This window comes from Benincasa hispida, chromosome 9, assembly GCF_027475165.1.
Source record: "Benincasa hispida cultivar pf3 chromosome 9, pf3_genome.v1.1, whole genome shotgun sequence".
In the NCBI taxonomy this organism is placed as follows: Eukaryota; Viridiplantae; Streptophyta; class Magnoliopsida; order Cucurbitales; family Cucurbitaceae; genus Benincasa; species Benincasa hispida.
The window spans coordinates 81,053,354-81,068,151 of record NC_143486.1 but is presented as its reverse complement, the minus strand read 5'-3'; the positions used below and the strand labels follow the sequence as shown (position 1 = coordinate 81,068,151).

Here is a 14,798-nt window from a genome sequence, read left to right as displayed (position 1 = left end):
ATTATAATATAAAGATGATGCATGTCGATGCTTTTTATGCACGCATAAATATAACTCTTATAGTATATGATGCATGAGCATGCTCTTACGTAATTTAAATCATGCTTCTCTAAATTATAACATTTATAATAAAGAGACGATGCATGACTAGTGCATAACCTAAGGTGTGATTTATTATATGTACATACCATATGACATATAAATAAACATACATCTCATGTATAAACCAAAGATTAATGGACCAGGATGAACCTTTACAAAATCAGAATGAAATAATTCTATCTATTACATTTTTCATCAAGCTAACCGATTCACAGGCAAACCGGGTCTTGAACCGTCGAGCGAAGCTCCATCGTTTAGTAAACGTCGCAGGTAAACGATCATTTAGCGCACACTAGACGATAGCGCAAAATGCTAAACGATCGCTTAGACGACAACGAGGCACGAAGCCTGATCGTCTAGACGATCGCTTAACACGCGAAAAGGTAAACAATTTACCATGCGATTTGCTCCACGATCGTCTAGTCAGGTACTAAACAATGAAGCTTATTGAGCTAAACAATCGTCTAGTGTGCGCGCGCGTTAAATGACGTCCGAACATCCGATACTCAGCAATCGCCTATCCCATCGTCTACACGACCAGATCAACTCTTGATCGTCTTCTTCCTCGAAGAACAACAACCCTTGTTCCGAACTTCTTCACAAACGACTCAAAACTCAAACTGACTTTAAATTACAGATTCGATAATAATTAATTATGCCAAAAAACGCAGAGGCCTTTACAATTAACTGAAAACGTAAAAGAATTAATCAAACCGAGGTTTCATCCCAGAAAACTCCATTGATCCGCACAACCATAAACAATCTAAAATTAAAAGGAAGACAGACATGTTGAACCCATCGAGAATGTACATCCAATTCTTTGCATCAATGAAATTGGAATATCAGAAACTTGGCTCTGATACCAATTGAAGGAACTCTTATACAAGAGTGCCTATGAGTGGAAGTGGATATTTCTGATTTCATTGTGACAGAATTACCATACATACATTCTAACAAACATATATGCATTGTAAACACTAATTACTGGCATGCTTTTAACAAAAAAAATACAATAGACTAAGAGAATGTACCAGTTGAAGATTGTCTTCAATAGAACTCGGTCCAACGTGAATGAACTCCTCACGCTCTTTTTTGTCCAGCAAGCAATCGCCTAGCAGCAACACGGTCGTCTACACGAATAGCAGCGCACAAACACAAGCATCCAGGGATGACACCACCACTCGAAGCCCTCGGTATTCTCAGAGTGAGAATCCAAATGGTAGACTTTGATGGAATTGGTAGAGGGAAGGAGGGAAAAGTGATCGTGTAAAACGAACAAACAAGTGGGAGATAGGGATGACTATCATATAGTCGAGTGCTTATCGTTTAGGTTGGGGTACACAATCGTGTAGATTTAGCTAAGCGATCGTCTATCAAATGGTAAGCGATCGTTTAGTTCCGCTCAGCGCGCTAAACGATTGTGTAGTAAACGTAAGCGATCATTTATAAATTGCGAACGATCGTTTAGTACGCGGGTGTTCGATCGTTTAGGAAGACGGGCACTATCGTATAGATTCTCAATGTTAAGCGATCGTATACTTTCACACCGTGAATGATTTTTTGCGTGTCTCTTACAAAATGAAAACAATTTTCATTTTTATTCTTCAGTTACAAGAACTGAATCAAACTTCCCACTTTCGCACGAATCCGGAGAAAAACTCGGCCAATTATCACATAACTACCCAATTAATTAATTAATTAATATAATCATATTATATTCTTAACCTATAGTTTGATATCATATATCTACTATAGTGTTTTCTTCTCTATTTGATATAAATCATATTTATATCTAATTTCCTCCAAAATAATATATCTCATACATTTAGTCAATCATATCATATATAATTAACCAGTTCAATTATATCATATATAATCGAACTCCCACTTGCCAATTTCAACATTTCAAACTGACCCAAATACTGATTCTCAACTTTTATCCAAGCTACCAAGAGGACTTTATGGACTTATGGCTCGAAGCTCCAATGGTAGGTGAATAGCTGATTAAACTCTTTAACCATGAGATCCACTATCCGTTAACTGCCAGACATTCCACTAAAGACCGACAACTGAACTCTTTTTACCACATATTTATTTATGTGTCCATTGGATATAACCAATCATGAATACGATAACCCTTCACAGATGTTCGTAAGTACAACTGGGCCAATTTACTGTTTTGCCCCTGTAGTTATATCTCACTCCTTAAGTACCACTGATCCCTCTAATGAACAATACAACATAGTCCAACTATGTGTGAACACCTCTCGGGCCAAGAGAAGGTGTGTGGCGCCATATCATTCAAGCCCTGGAATCAACCCTTAAGGGAGCTATCTATCTACTTACCCCTGCGTCGGGGAATGAGTGAATTCCATCTTGTGTAGCTGAGTTTCTAGCTCCCAAATTAGACGAATCTCCAAAGTGGTAGGCTCGAGTTGGCAGCCTGGCCACTCCCACCCATGTAAATCAAAGGACCACCCTCAATGGCAGGAGTTCTCAACTCACTTAGGATTGACGTCATGTTACCTGTGGTCATCCTAGTGAAGTGAAGTCTCTGTCATGAACGACGTTATATAATGAGACGTTAACACTTCATGGTCAGGTCTTATACAAACTCTTTGAATAGGACGCTGATAACGGGCAGAAATGCACATTATTACAGTGTTATGTTATTAAACAATGCAGATTTGCGTTGATAAAATATATAAGATTGCGTCCAAAAAACATTAAGTTTATAACATTGCGGCCGTATGAGTTTATTACATAAAAACAGTTAACTTTTATATTTTTATGCAGAATATGCATTGACGCAAAGCGTAAAATGCGATCACAAGAAAACAACGGTCGAGTGTAGCGTCACCGTAACAGGAGGTGATTTGTGCTCGCAAATATCTGCTCAAGAAGGATTGTCGTATAGAGTCGTCGCAACTTGGTGAGCGTAGCTGGGTGAAAAGCATAATAAATCACGATGGGACAGAAAGCTGATGACGGTCGATTCTGAATTAACTTGACAAGATGCTAACGAACTAATGTAGCAAGTACACTCAACTTTTTGATGACAAATATTCGGCGCATCAGACAGAGAATTAATGCCATCCCATTAATGCAATCATAAGAGAGAAACAACCTTTTACCCCGAAGCTCTATAAATACTGAAGGTAACCTTCAGTGAAGGAGTTCGGACAGTTAGAGAATTTTTCCTCAGAAGGAAACAGCCGTGTTCATAGTTTTCCTTTTTATTTAGAAGGCGGAGCGAGAGAAGAGAAGAGACGCTGGAAGATCACTCTGGTCAGCTCGAGAGAGAACTCAGAGTAGTGGAAAGCAGAGAGAGGGATGACTCTCGCGAGAGTGAGACTATCTTTTGAACAGAGTAGAAAAGACAGTGTAAAAGTCTTGGGAAGCAAGAGATTGCTACCAGGCTCTTTATTCTCTTCTTGCATTGTTATTTTGTATTTCAACTTTTTATCTATAAAATGGAACTTGCTATTTTACATCTATTCACTCTCTTAAAAGCACGCATGAGTAGCTAACTTTATCGAATGGGTTGAGAAGAACTAAGCTAATATGACCTAGGATTTTCATCGTATGCGATTATCTTGTCTTATGCTGCGCCCAACATCCCTTTAGAGCTACTCGAGAGAGAGTCTAAAGAAATAACCTAAGACTTCAGAGAGCTTGGTTAGAATCTAGACTCGAAAGAGCAAGATTAGATCTGTATAAGTGATAGATAGGGACTTAGAGATAAGCCCTGTTTGCTAACATGCATCGCATGCATCCTAGAGATAGGTTATGATATTATGTGGTCGCCTTATTTGTGTGTGTGTCATTTTTCATCGCATAATAAGAATATATGCTTATATGTAGGTCCTATAGACTCATTGCATATATCGCACGCATTCTAGTACTAGAAGCCGTAGCATTTGCGTTGAGAGATGATTTGTTATTGTATGTGTGTTGCATGATCGCATAACATAAACGCATCCTAGGAAGTGTTAGATGAACCCCTTCTCAACCTGTTCCCCGCATATTCATCGCATCTTCCATATTATCAACTCTTTTCGTAACTCCGCCGCATACATTTATTTTATACCGCAAACAACAACTCAAAACAACTATTTGATTTATTGGTTACCGCAAAGTCTTCTTGGAAATTATCACCGCATACCATTTTTCTTAGTCCCTGAGTTCGACCCTGGACTTGCCAGAAAACTCAGTAGGGTTTACACATGGATTCTGCTGAGAACACTGGTTGCTTAATGCGTTTCCATCATCACATTTCATTCCATTATTTCATCACATAAAACAACGCATCAGATGCCCCCGCTCGCATGTCCCCTACACGAATGATCAGGATCAAACCATCTGTGACAAATCACAACACTTGTAACTATTCCACAAAACGGACCACATCCGTAGCGTTACCAAGATAAGGTTTCCCTCCTATATCCATATACTATAGACCATTTTGGTTATCCTTTAAGACATGATCCACTTGTATGTCACCATATACATGCTTAAGTTACATAAAGATAACCAAGGATTTTAGTTTATTGGTTCGTGGTAAAGCAAATAAAACATTCAACTGAACAAAATCAAGAAGTGAAGTAAATATCATACATTATACATCACAAGCGTTCGTACAAACTGTTTACAAACTACAAGACACGAGACTTTAGAGCATCAACCCTAACACTGAGGACATACTATAGGTGGCTCACTCATAGTGGGTATAAAATCTGTAAAATAGCCACCCATCACGGATCCATCATCAGAACCACGAACAACATTCTCTGGTTGAGGAGGCTACGGATCTACATACCCATATGCTGTTGGAAGATCCAATGTATGATCAAAGTAAGCTTCCTCTTCATTGGTCATAATGAGTCATTTATACGAGATTGGATGTAAATAACAAGAAAAAATTTAGAACGCTAAACACCATACCATCATATAGAACTTAATGAAGTATGACTTACCACTTGCGACCCAAAAAACTTGTAAATGAATCACCTTTGCTCCAGGTGAATACATGCAACTCTATCGCATGATGCATGATATTGCATCAACTGAAACCTTACTTGCTACTCGTCTGCTAAAGGATGAAACTATCTCGTATGCTCAAACCTACCGATTCAAAAAACAAACACCTCCGGTAAGTGCATGATAAAGTTAAAGTATCAATAACAATTACGATTAAACGAAATTCACGAACCTGAAAAGTGAACGAAGATCCATACAAGCTCTATGACTCAGGTGACTTATTATTTGCGGGTTTTTTTTGTACGTTGCAACCTTCCCTTTAGTGCACATTGTAAGCTATTCATGGTTTTTTTGTAAATATCACGTGGCCCTAACTATAGCTACAAAATCCTCCCAAACATCAATCATCCCCAACGTAGTCCAGTTCATGTGTTATCTTTGTTTCTTTCCCATCATGGCCAACTCGATTAAATAAAAAATAGTCATCTTCATCGCATCCTAATCACTCTCAACCTCATAATCCGGGAAATCCTTGTCCAACTCAGTCCCATTCATGTTGGACCCACCTCCCAAGTACAACTTCCTAAGTCTAAGAGCTTTACCTTAATCAAAATCAACTTCACGCTTGGGACTATAACTCAAACCTGTCACAATATCAAATTCCTCCCACCCAAAAGAAACCTTATTTTCTAGCAACTTATAGCTAATAACTTATTCCCTATCCTCTTATACCTTATGCAGAAGAATATAATGACACAAAGGCCTATTAAAAACTAACTTGACATCCCAAAGATGTCAAAAAAACAGTCTACCTAACACTTTATCAATTCCTTTGTTTGGTATAGATCGTACGAATCGTGCTGTAGCTTTCTTGCTCACCTCTGCCATCTGTTCCTACTAATGGTGGATCGCTGGAGATGGTATAGCAAGGCCTTTCGTCTTATTCGAGCGTAAGGTGGAAGCCCTGGAGAGTCGTCATCCATGGAATGGAAGTGCTGTCTTAAACTTAAAGAAGTACCATTGAGGAACAACCTGTCTGTCTGTCCCTAGTATGTCTGCCAGCGAGTCCGTTTTTGCTTTTTTCATCGAGATTGGGTCTTAACGTCAGTACAAGATCGAAAAGAATGCATAGCATTCTGAGATTAATATTCGCACTACTAGAAAAACCACATTTCTCGATATTTGTAATTTTAACTTCTAGATCTTTTTATGAAAAAAAAAACAATCAGGTAATATCTAATTTTAAAGAAAAACATCGAATAATTGAAAAAAAAAAAAAAAGGTCGCCGAATCCCCCACTTTTTCAAGCCGACGTAATTTTCTGAAAATGTCAAGTTTAGTTTTTTTCTCTCGTCATTTAAAAAATTGTCAAGTGGAGAGAGTTTTAATTTAGGCGCTGACCTTCCCCCCACTTTCCTTTTATTTTTACTTTTTTCTCCAAATTAAACATAAGCGTGAGAAACAAAATATTGAATCGTGTGAAGATCGCCGCCTCTGTGAAATCGTAAACTTAGGGTTTGGGAAGGTGCCTTCACGCTGCCGAGAAGAACTTTCACGCTGTCGGGAAGAGCTTTTGCGCTGTCGCCGGTGCTTTCACATCGAAGAAGGTAACGATGGAAACCACCTGTAAGGCTTTGAATATATTTGATTTGTGAAGAAGGGAGTCCTTTGGTGCTATTCTTTGATTCTTAATCTTTCCGTATCATTTGATTTTACCGATGCTCTATTATTTTAGCGTGTGAAGGGATCCATTTTCCCTAGCCTTTTTTCTGTTTTATTTTATTCTCAATATTTCTGTATTATTTGGTTTTGCTGCTGCTCTATTATTTTAGCGTGTGAAGAAGGGAGCCCTTTCTCCTGCTGCTCTATTATTGTTTCTGGATTTCTTTGTGTCAACATTTTGCTTGTTGATTTGACGGTGGTTTCTTCAAGATCTCATCCTCTGACGGTTAGATCTACTTGGAAGTAATTTTAGGCTTTTTCTTTCAGAGAGTTAGTGTTAGTGTTTGTGCTGTTTTTTCTTGTTGGAACTATCGTTTCTGCTTGATTTCTGATTGAAATTGTTCTTGAGGGTGCTGAAATGTTGCTAAAATTCAACTTTCTGTGGATGTTCTTTGGGAATTTGAGATGGGTTTGTTTGGGTTATTTGGTTTCTACTCCATTTCTGTATGGTTTCGGTTAGTACATTTTGATTGTTCTCAATAGATCTTCTACACCTGAAACTCCCAACAAGACATCACCTGCAACTCCTAGGGTGAGCAAATTGAATAGAGGGATTGCTAAATCAGAGTCTGATTCTCATTCTCCTTTGCAAAGGTCTCGCTCTCGATTAACCGGTCCCCTTGACCTGCAACTTCGAAGCTTGCGGTTGATCGTGAGTTGCCAAAAGTTGCCACCCGCCCTGATGTAAGTTTTAGCTGATGCACTCTATTGTTTGTGGACAATTCTTAAATGTATTTGAAAGAAATTTGGCTTACCCTTTTGCAGACCATTGGGTGCCCAATTAAAATTTTGAACTATGAAATAAAAAACTAAACAAATAACCCATTTGAAGAAACAAAAAAACGTGTTGCTGCTTTGCTTTGTTTGTGGATAATTCTTGAATGTATTTGAAAACAATTTGACTTCCCTTTTTGCAGACCATTGAGTGCCCAATTCAAAATTTGAACTATAAAATAAAAATAAAACAAAACAAATAAAAACAATTTGAACTGGGCAATTTGAAAGCAATTTGGCACTCAATGGTATTTGAACTGGGCACTGATTGGTATTAGAAAGCAATTTGGCTTCCCTTTTTGTAGACCATTGAGTGTGCCCAATTTAAATTTTGAACTATAAAATAAAAACAAAACAAATAACCCATTTGAAGAAACTAAAAACTTTGCTGCTGCTTTGCTTTGTTTGTGGACAATTCTTGAATGTATTTGAAAGCAATTCGGCTTCCTTTTTTACAGACCATTGAGTGCCCAATTCAAATTTTAAACTATAACCCATTTGAAGAAACAAAGAAATTTGTTGCTGCTTTGCTTTGTTTAACTTGTTGCTGCTTTCCTTTGTTTGTGGACAATTCTTGAATGTATTTGAAAGCATTTTGGCTTCCCTTTTTGCAGACCATTGAGTGCCTGTTATAGATTTGCAGATCATCGAGTGACCAAGTAGAGTTTCAATGTTGTATGAGCTCATTTGATGAATTTTAAAAAACAACTAAAACTTTCAATGTTGTATTGGAGAGATTGATAAAATTTTAAAAAATTAAGTCCATAAACTAAATTTATAATTTTAAAAGTTGAAAGATTAAATCCTCATCTTTAAATGCTTAAATTAAATTGGTATGACCTCAACTATTTGGTTTTTTGTTTTTAATTTTTGAAAATTAAGCCTACAAACACTTTCTCCACTTCTAAAATTTTTGCTCTATTGCATACTTTCTACCAATATCTTCCTCCATTTCTAAACATCTTATTACATGCATTGTGTTTGGATTGACAAGGGATGTGTTTGGATTCACTTTCTAAGTGCTTAAAAGTATTGAAGTGTGTTTAGTTTTTGAATTATGGTTAATTAAGATTCTTTAATTATTTAAAAACTAATTGATTATTGATAATGAATTTTAGTTTTCTTTAAAAGATTACTTTGATCCACCTGGAAAACTAGAACATGTAGGTATTGATATCAATTCAATGGATTTTGTTGCTTGAGTATTACTTTCACTGGTTCTGTGTTAATTTGGTTTTCTGAATAAAAAATTTCGTGCTTAAGATAATGTGATACACAAATGTAGTTGAAGAGTTATAATTTGTCTTACTTTCTTCAAGTTTCTGATATTGTAGAGCTAGAAATGACTAGTTGTATGTATTGAAAACTTGTTTGTTTCCCACACTTTTTTTTAAGGTTAGCTCATTGCTCATCATCTTTTCTTACTAGATTTACAATTATGAATAAAGGTATCGTTAATATTGGGTGGATGGTAGTTTGGATAGAAGTTTTGGAAATGTAATTTTTGAAATTGTTCATATTGGGCTGACCTTTAGAATTATATTCCTTATATTTTGTTGGAAATTTTCATATGGGTCTATCCATATTCTTCTAGTTAACTTAGAAAATCCTTCATGGAGTTGTAAAGTTTTATAATGACAATTATCTTTTGTCAAATGTATTGGAGGAAATTTTGGTTCATAAGATTGAAATGTGTTTGGTTTGATGGATATTTGTTATAATATAATACACCATATGTGATTGTTGGATCAAAATACATGAACAATTTGTAGGTAAACATCTATATTAAAATTTAAAAAAAATCATAAACATACTTGATGAGTTAAACGTGTCAAGATATAGATATATTTGACAAATGGAAATTGTCAAGAAGTTTTGCGCTTACACTTTGTTCTTGTTCAGAACACCTATATTCTTGACATTTTTTGAAGTATCAAATAAAGTATATCTTGACATTTTTCACATATCAAGTGAAACTGTTCTTGACATTTTTATTTATTTATCAAGAATGCCAATATTCTTTACCTTTCAAACATGTCAAGTGTCATTGCTTTTGACGTTTTTCGTAGTCAAGAACATCCACATTCTTGACACTGGATTTCTTGACGTTTTTTCAAAATGTCAAGAAAAGTGACACTTGACATTGAAAAAACGTAAAGAAACACTGTTTTTGTAGTAGTGTCGAGACTTTTTTTGCAATATGAGAACCACAAGTTAGATTTGTTGGAAAATGGTCAGAGATTGTATATAAAATGTCCAAAACTCAATGGTTTTACACCCAATTTCTGTACACATCCAAATGATCTCGAGCCCACTTCATCGAATCTCGACTAAGATTCAAACAGATTCAATCAAAATAGCATGTATTGTATCCAAAAAATCATTAACAGACCATATACACAAAAAAAAGGAACAAAATATTGCAAGAAAGATAATATCCAACCCAGATTTCTCATATATTTCAGGTGCATTCTAAAAAAACCTAGCCAAACTCTAATTTAAGATGAAACAATATACTTAAATAAGGAAATAATGAAATACCTCTGAAATAAGTAAGCTTTAAGCTTATGGATGCTAATAACCATGGAGAAGGAAAATTTCAAAGAAAAAGCAGGGATATCTCGGACGAGGTGAGGAGTTGGATCGTCGGAATGGTTTCCGTGTACATGAAAGGGTTTTTTTAAAGCATGGGTATTTTTGTCCTTTCAAACGACTGGGTAATTTGAATTCACAACGTTTCAAATACAATCTTGGGCCCTATCTCGCTCGAGAAGGTTCGAGGAAAACTAATTCAACAAGAATTCAGCGTGCTAGTTTTGAAATGTGAAAAGGGGGTTATTTTGGACAATCTCCAATTTTGTTCTAAGAATCGATTGAGATCTGGAATTTTCTATCTATGCCTTCTAGATCTGTCGAACGGGTATGTTTAATGTTCGATTATTGACCTTTTTTTTCTCTCTCTATATTGATGCAGCATTGTTGATAATAAGTTGGTTGAAGGAAGATGGGTGGTGGGTTTAGAGTCCTTCATCTGGTCAGGCCGTTCCTTTCGTTTCTCCCTGAGGTGCAGAGTGCAGATCGGAAAATTCCATTCAGAGAGAAGGTTATTTATACTGTCATCGCCCTCTTCATCTTCTTGGTATGCAGCCAGCTTCCTCTGTATGGGATTCACTCCACCACGGGTGCAGATCCGTTTTATTGGATGCGTGTGATCCTTGCTTCCAATCGTGGTACTGTCATGGAGCTTGGGATCACTCCCATCGTCACATCTGGGATGGTGATGCAACTCCTGGTTGGGTCCAAGATTATTGAAGTCGACAATAATGTGCGGGAGGACCGTGCTCTCTTGTAAGTTTGTATATAAATTCACGATTTGTTTGTTGATTTTTACCGTGCTTGCTGATTGTTAGAACTTGTAGATGGAAATATTATTTGATATGGTTTGGCAATTTTACAACGATGTGTTTTGACCATGCATCCTCCTGTTGCAATCATTGAAGATTTTTCCCCGTAGATATTCCATTTCCAATCGTGTATTGCAGTAGTTTTTCTATATTGTCAGATTTTTTTGCTCATTTTTTAGTCTACATATAATTTTTTTTTTCAGAATCATAGCCCACATTAAATACTTGGTTTGAATAAATATCTGTTACAAAGCCGTAGTTTGTAGTTGAAGTTGGATGCATGATGCATACTATAGTTTATTTAAGTCGTGCGTATTGGTGAACAATGATGACTTGAATTACTGTGGCTGCCTTTCCCGTTGATTAGTATGATGATATCTATTATAATTTACTAACCAATGGGTAATTTCTTTGGTTTCTATTGTTTTCCTAAAGTTTGTAGCATTCCATTTTTCCTAGTGTTGTTATTATTCTAGCTGATTGTGAATGCATTGATCCTTCACAATAATATTTCCTTTTTGGGATTTGAGATACCATATTGCTAATATAATTTCTTTTTTGTTCCACATTCACCTGTATTCTAATTTAACATGAATATATCTTTTTCCTATTATTTTCCACTCAGAAACGGTGCACAGAAATTGTTGGGCATCCTGATAGCCGTTGGTGAGGCAGTTGCTTATGTTCTTTCGGGAATGTATGGTAGCGTTAGCCAACTTGGCGTGGGAAATGCTATTCTTATAATCGTTCAGTTGTGCTTTGCTGGTATTGTTGTCATATGCTTGGATGAGCTTCTCCAGAAAGGATACGGTTTAGGATCTGGAATTTCCCTCTTCATAGCAACCAACATGTGGTAAGTTCTCCTACCTTTATGTCATCCTTTTTCATCAAATTTATGCGTTGACATATTTCTGGTCACACTGTCATTAATGGACTTTCCAAATTGTCTGGATTTTGTAGCGAGAACATTATTTGGAAGGCATTTAGTCCGACCACCATTAACAGTGGAAGAGGAGCTGAATTTGAAGGAGCTGTCATTGCATTATTCCATCTGCTGATTACCCGGACAGACAAGGTTCGTGCATTGCGGGAAGCATTCTATAGGCAGAATCTTCCTAATGTGACAAATCTGCTTGCTACAGTTTTGATCTTCTTAATTGTTGTCTATTTCCAAGGGTTCCGGGTGGTTCTGCCTGTGAGGTCAAAGAACTCCCGTGGGCAACAGGGTTCTTACCCAATTAAGCTTTTCTACACTTCCAATATGCCAATTATCCTTCACTCTGCTCTTGTTTCCAACCTTTACTTTATCTCTCAGGTAAGTTCATTTTATTACATTGATGCACAACTGATATGCACTTTGTCAATGCCTCCTCCTAACTGATTGCATGGAATTGTATCTGCAGTTACTGTATAGGAAGTACAGTGGGAACTTTCTGGTGAATCTTCTGGGTATATGGAAAGAATCTGAGTATTCAAACGGCCAATCCGTCCCTGTTGGTGGCCTTGCTTATTACATCACCCCACCATCAAGGTAATATCCTTAGTGTTCCTGCTAATAACCCCCCTCTCCCACTACCCCAAAGAAAATTATATAGAGAAAAAAATGTACTCTATATTGCGTATCACCTATGTGTTATTTTTGTGTAATACGTGATGTTTCTTCTTGCAGCTTAGCTGATATGGCAGCCAATCCCTTCCATGCTTTGTTCTATCTTGTCTTCATGCTATCGGCATGTGCACTCTTCTCAAAAACTTGGATTGAAGTTTCTGGTTCCTCTGCTAGAGATGTAGCCAAGCAGCTGAAGGTTATGATTTGATCTTGTGTGCTTTCTTTCAGTAAAATATTAAATTTCTTGCTTTTATCATATCTATTCCACAAAATGGAGTGTTAAAATGAAAAGTATGCTCACTGTAGTTTAAGAATTGAAGGTGTAGAACTTTTGATTGAGTGATTCTTGATTTGTCGATGCTTTGATTCGATTTGCAGGAACAACAAATGGTCATGCCTGGACACCGTGAATCTAACTTACAGAAAGAGTTGAACCGTTACATACCCACAGCTGCAGCATTTGGAGGAATGTGCATTGGTGCATTGACTGTGCTGGCTGATTTCATGGGAGCAATCGGTTCTGGAACCGGAATTTTACTTGCAGTGACAATTATCTATCAGTACTTTGAGACCTTCGAGAAGGAGAAAGTCAGCGAACTGGGTCTGTTTGGTTTCTAAACTTTTTTTCGTTCAGTTTAATTTATACTTTGGTGGTGCCAAAGAGCTCTCTGTCAATTTTGGTGCCTAGGGATTTTCACAAGTCTTATTATTAACAAATCTTAAGATCTAAAGACGAATAACCAGGTATAAATCTAGCTTTCTTTCACTATAAGAGCACAGATAATTTCATCTTGAGATGAGACTCTGAATCTCCACACCTCTTTTGTGCTTCTACTTTCGTGTTCATGTTTCTTTTTCCCGCAACAACAATACCGTAAAGTTAACAGAAAAAAGGAGTCGATTTGCCGATTGTTGTTCAGATTAGGAAAGCAAGCTACTGTGTTTATAGGTTTTTGAAGTTCCAAATTTTCAATATGTAACACGGGATTATTTCTTCCGCCTTTTCTTCCTTATGTGGAACAATTGGTATTTAGAACCTTTTCAATTACACATGTTACTTTTTTTTTTTTAACTGCATTGATTTGTTTGCTTGTTTGTTTTTTTTTTATTTAAATTTTTTTAATTATTATTATTCTTCCCGCTTTTGAAAATCTAATAAAGGGCTGGCTTTGTGAATGATTTCATTTGCGTCTTTCTGTTGGTGGTTGATTGCTGGCATTTCTTTGCTGAATTTCGTTGTGGTGAAATCAGAAATGCACGGCAAAATCTCATCCTTTGTTATTCAAATTACAACCTATGTATATATGATACAGAAGAGGTGAGAAAAATAAGGAAGATCATAGTAGGCGGTAACAGCGAGATTCAATGGGAAATATGTACCAACAGTTTTTCGTTAAAATAAGAAGGAAATTGGCATGATAGATATCTGTAAAAACGAGGTGTGTTATATCATTCGTAACATCATTTACATAAATTAATATGATAAAAGATGTGTAAAATAATGATTATGTAAACGATTTTAATGATGTATTTTGAAACAAAATTAGTGATAATGACAATCTAAATCCTTATATAATTGTAAATAATATCTTCTACACGATTATTATTATTTTTATTTACAGTTATAAAGTTTAAAATATAAATTTTAAGTTCCAGAGTAAATATAAAAATTTTGGAAGCTTAGAAGTATAATTGAAACTTTTTTGAATTTTTAGAAATATTTGGTATAAACTTCTAAAATTATTATGCATTTGGTTTTAAAGATAATAAAGCTTGAATATATTTTTAGTCAATACCCATGATGGAAAGTGAAAGACCCATTTCTATAGTGGCATCCCCCTACCTTTTATTTATTTATTCATTTAAAATTTAATTAAGAAAAGAAAATCATTATAGTTTCTCAATTTTGGTTTGTCCCTACCCTTCAAAATTTTATAGCATTGGCCCTAGCTTTATTTTTAAGTTTTGTATTTTGAGTTTAATTTTCATTTAATCTATAGATTTCAATCATTTACACTTTTTCCTCGAGTTTTTACTAAGGTTTAGTTTATTATTTGACATTTAACTTTAAGTCAAAAAGATTTAAAATAATTATGATTTTAAAATTAAATTTAATGGTGATAAAATTTTAACAAAACTAATTTGATTAATTAATAGATATTAATATCATAGGTTGACCCTAATGAACTTAGCTCAATAGGTATATA

General features: G+C 35.8%; 1 protein-coding gene across 3 annotated transcripts; it reads left to right on the top strand.

The window, feature by feature from the left end:
• The first annotated feature begins 6,367 nt into the window (after positions 1-6,367).
• LOC120085883 (uncharacterized) lies at positions 6,368-13,386 on the top strand. 3 transcript variants are annotated; one of them, XM_039042143.2, is made up of 8 exons: positions 6,371-6,689; positions 7,399-7,488; positions 10,553-10,926; positions 11,608-11,835; positions 11,943-12,297; positions 12,386-12,513; positions 12,652-12,787; positions 12,970-13,386. In XM_039042143.2, exons 3-8 carry the CDS (start codon positions 10,583-10,585, stop codon positions 13,207-13,209), a joined length of 1,431 nt encoding a protein of 476 aa, XP_038898071.1. In that variant the 5' UTR covers positions 6,371-6,689; positions 7,399-7,488; positions 10,553-10,582; the 3' UTR covers positions 13,210-13,386. The 3 variants fall into 3 exon arrangements, with proteins under 3 accessions (XP_038898072.1, XP_038898071.1, XP_038898070.1); XM_039042142.2 differs by having other exon boundaries at positions 6,432-6,689; positions 7,288-7,488; XM_039042144.2 differs by lacking the exon at positions 7,399-7,488 and having other exon boundaries at positions 6,368-6,689.
• Positions 13,387-14,798: the final 1,412 nt, after the last annotated feature.

What these genes read in the sequence shown, in the direction of transcription:
- LOC120085883 (XM_039042144.2), top strand. Translation starts at nt 10,583, where the DNA reads ATGGGTGGTGGGTTTAGAGTCCTTCATCTGGTCAGGCCGTTCCTTTCG. An exon ending in TACATCACCCCACCATCAAG is followed by an intron (nt 12,514 to 12,651) that starts GTAATATCCTTA and finishes TTCTTCTTGCAG; the next exon opens with CTTAGCTGATATGGCAGCCA. An exon ending in ATGTAGCCAAGCAGCTGAAG is followed by an intron (nt 12,788 to 12,969) that starts GTTATGATTTGA and finishes TTCGATTTGCAG; the next exon opens with GAACAACAAATGGTCATGCC.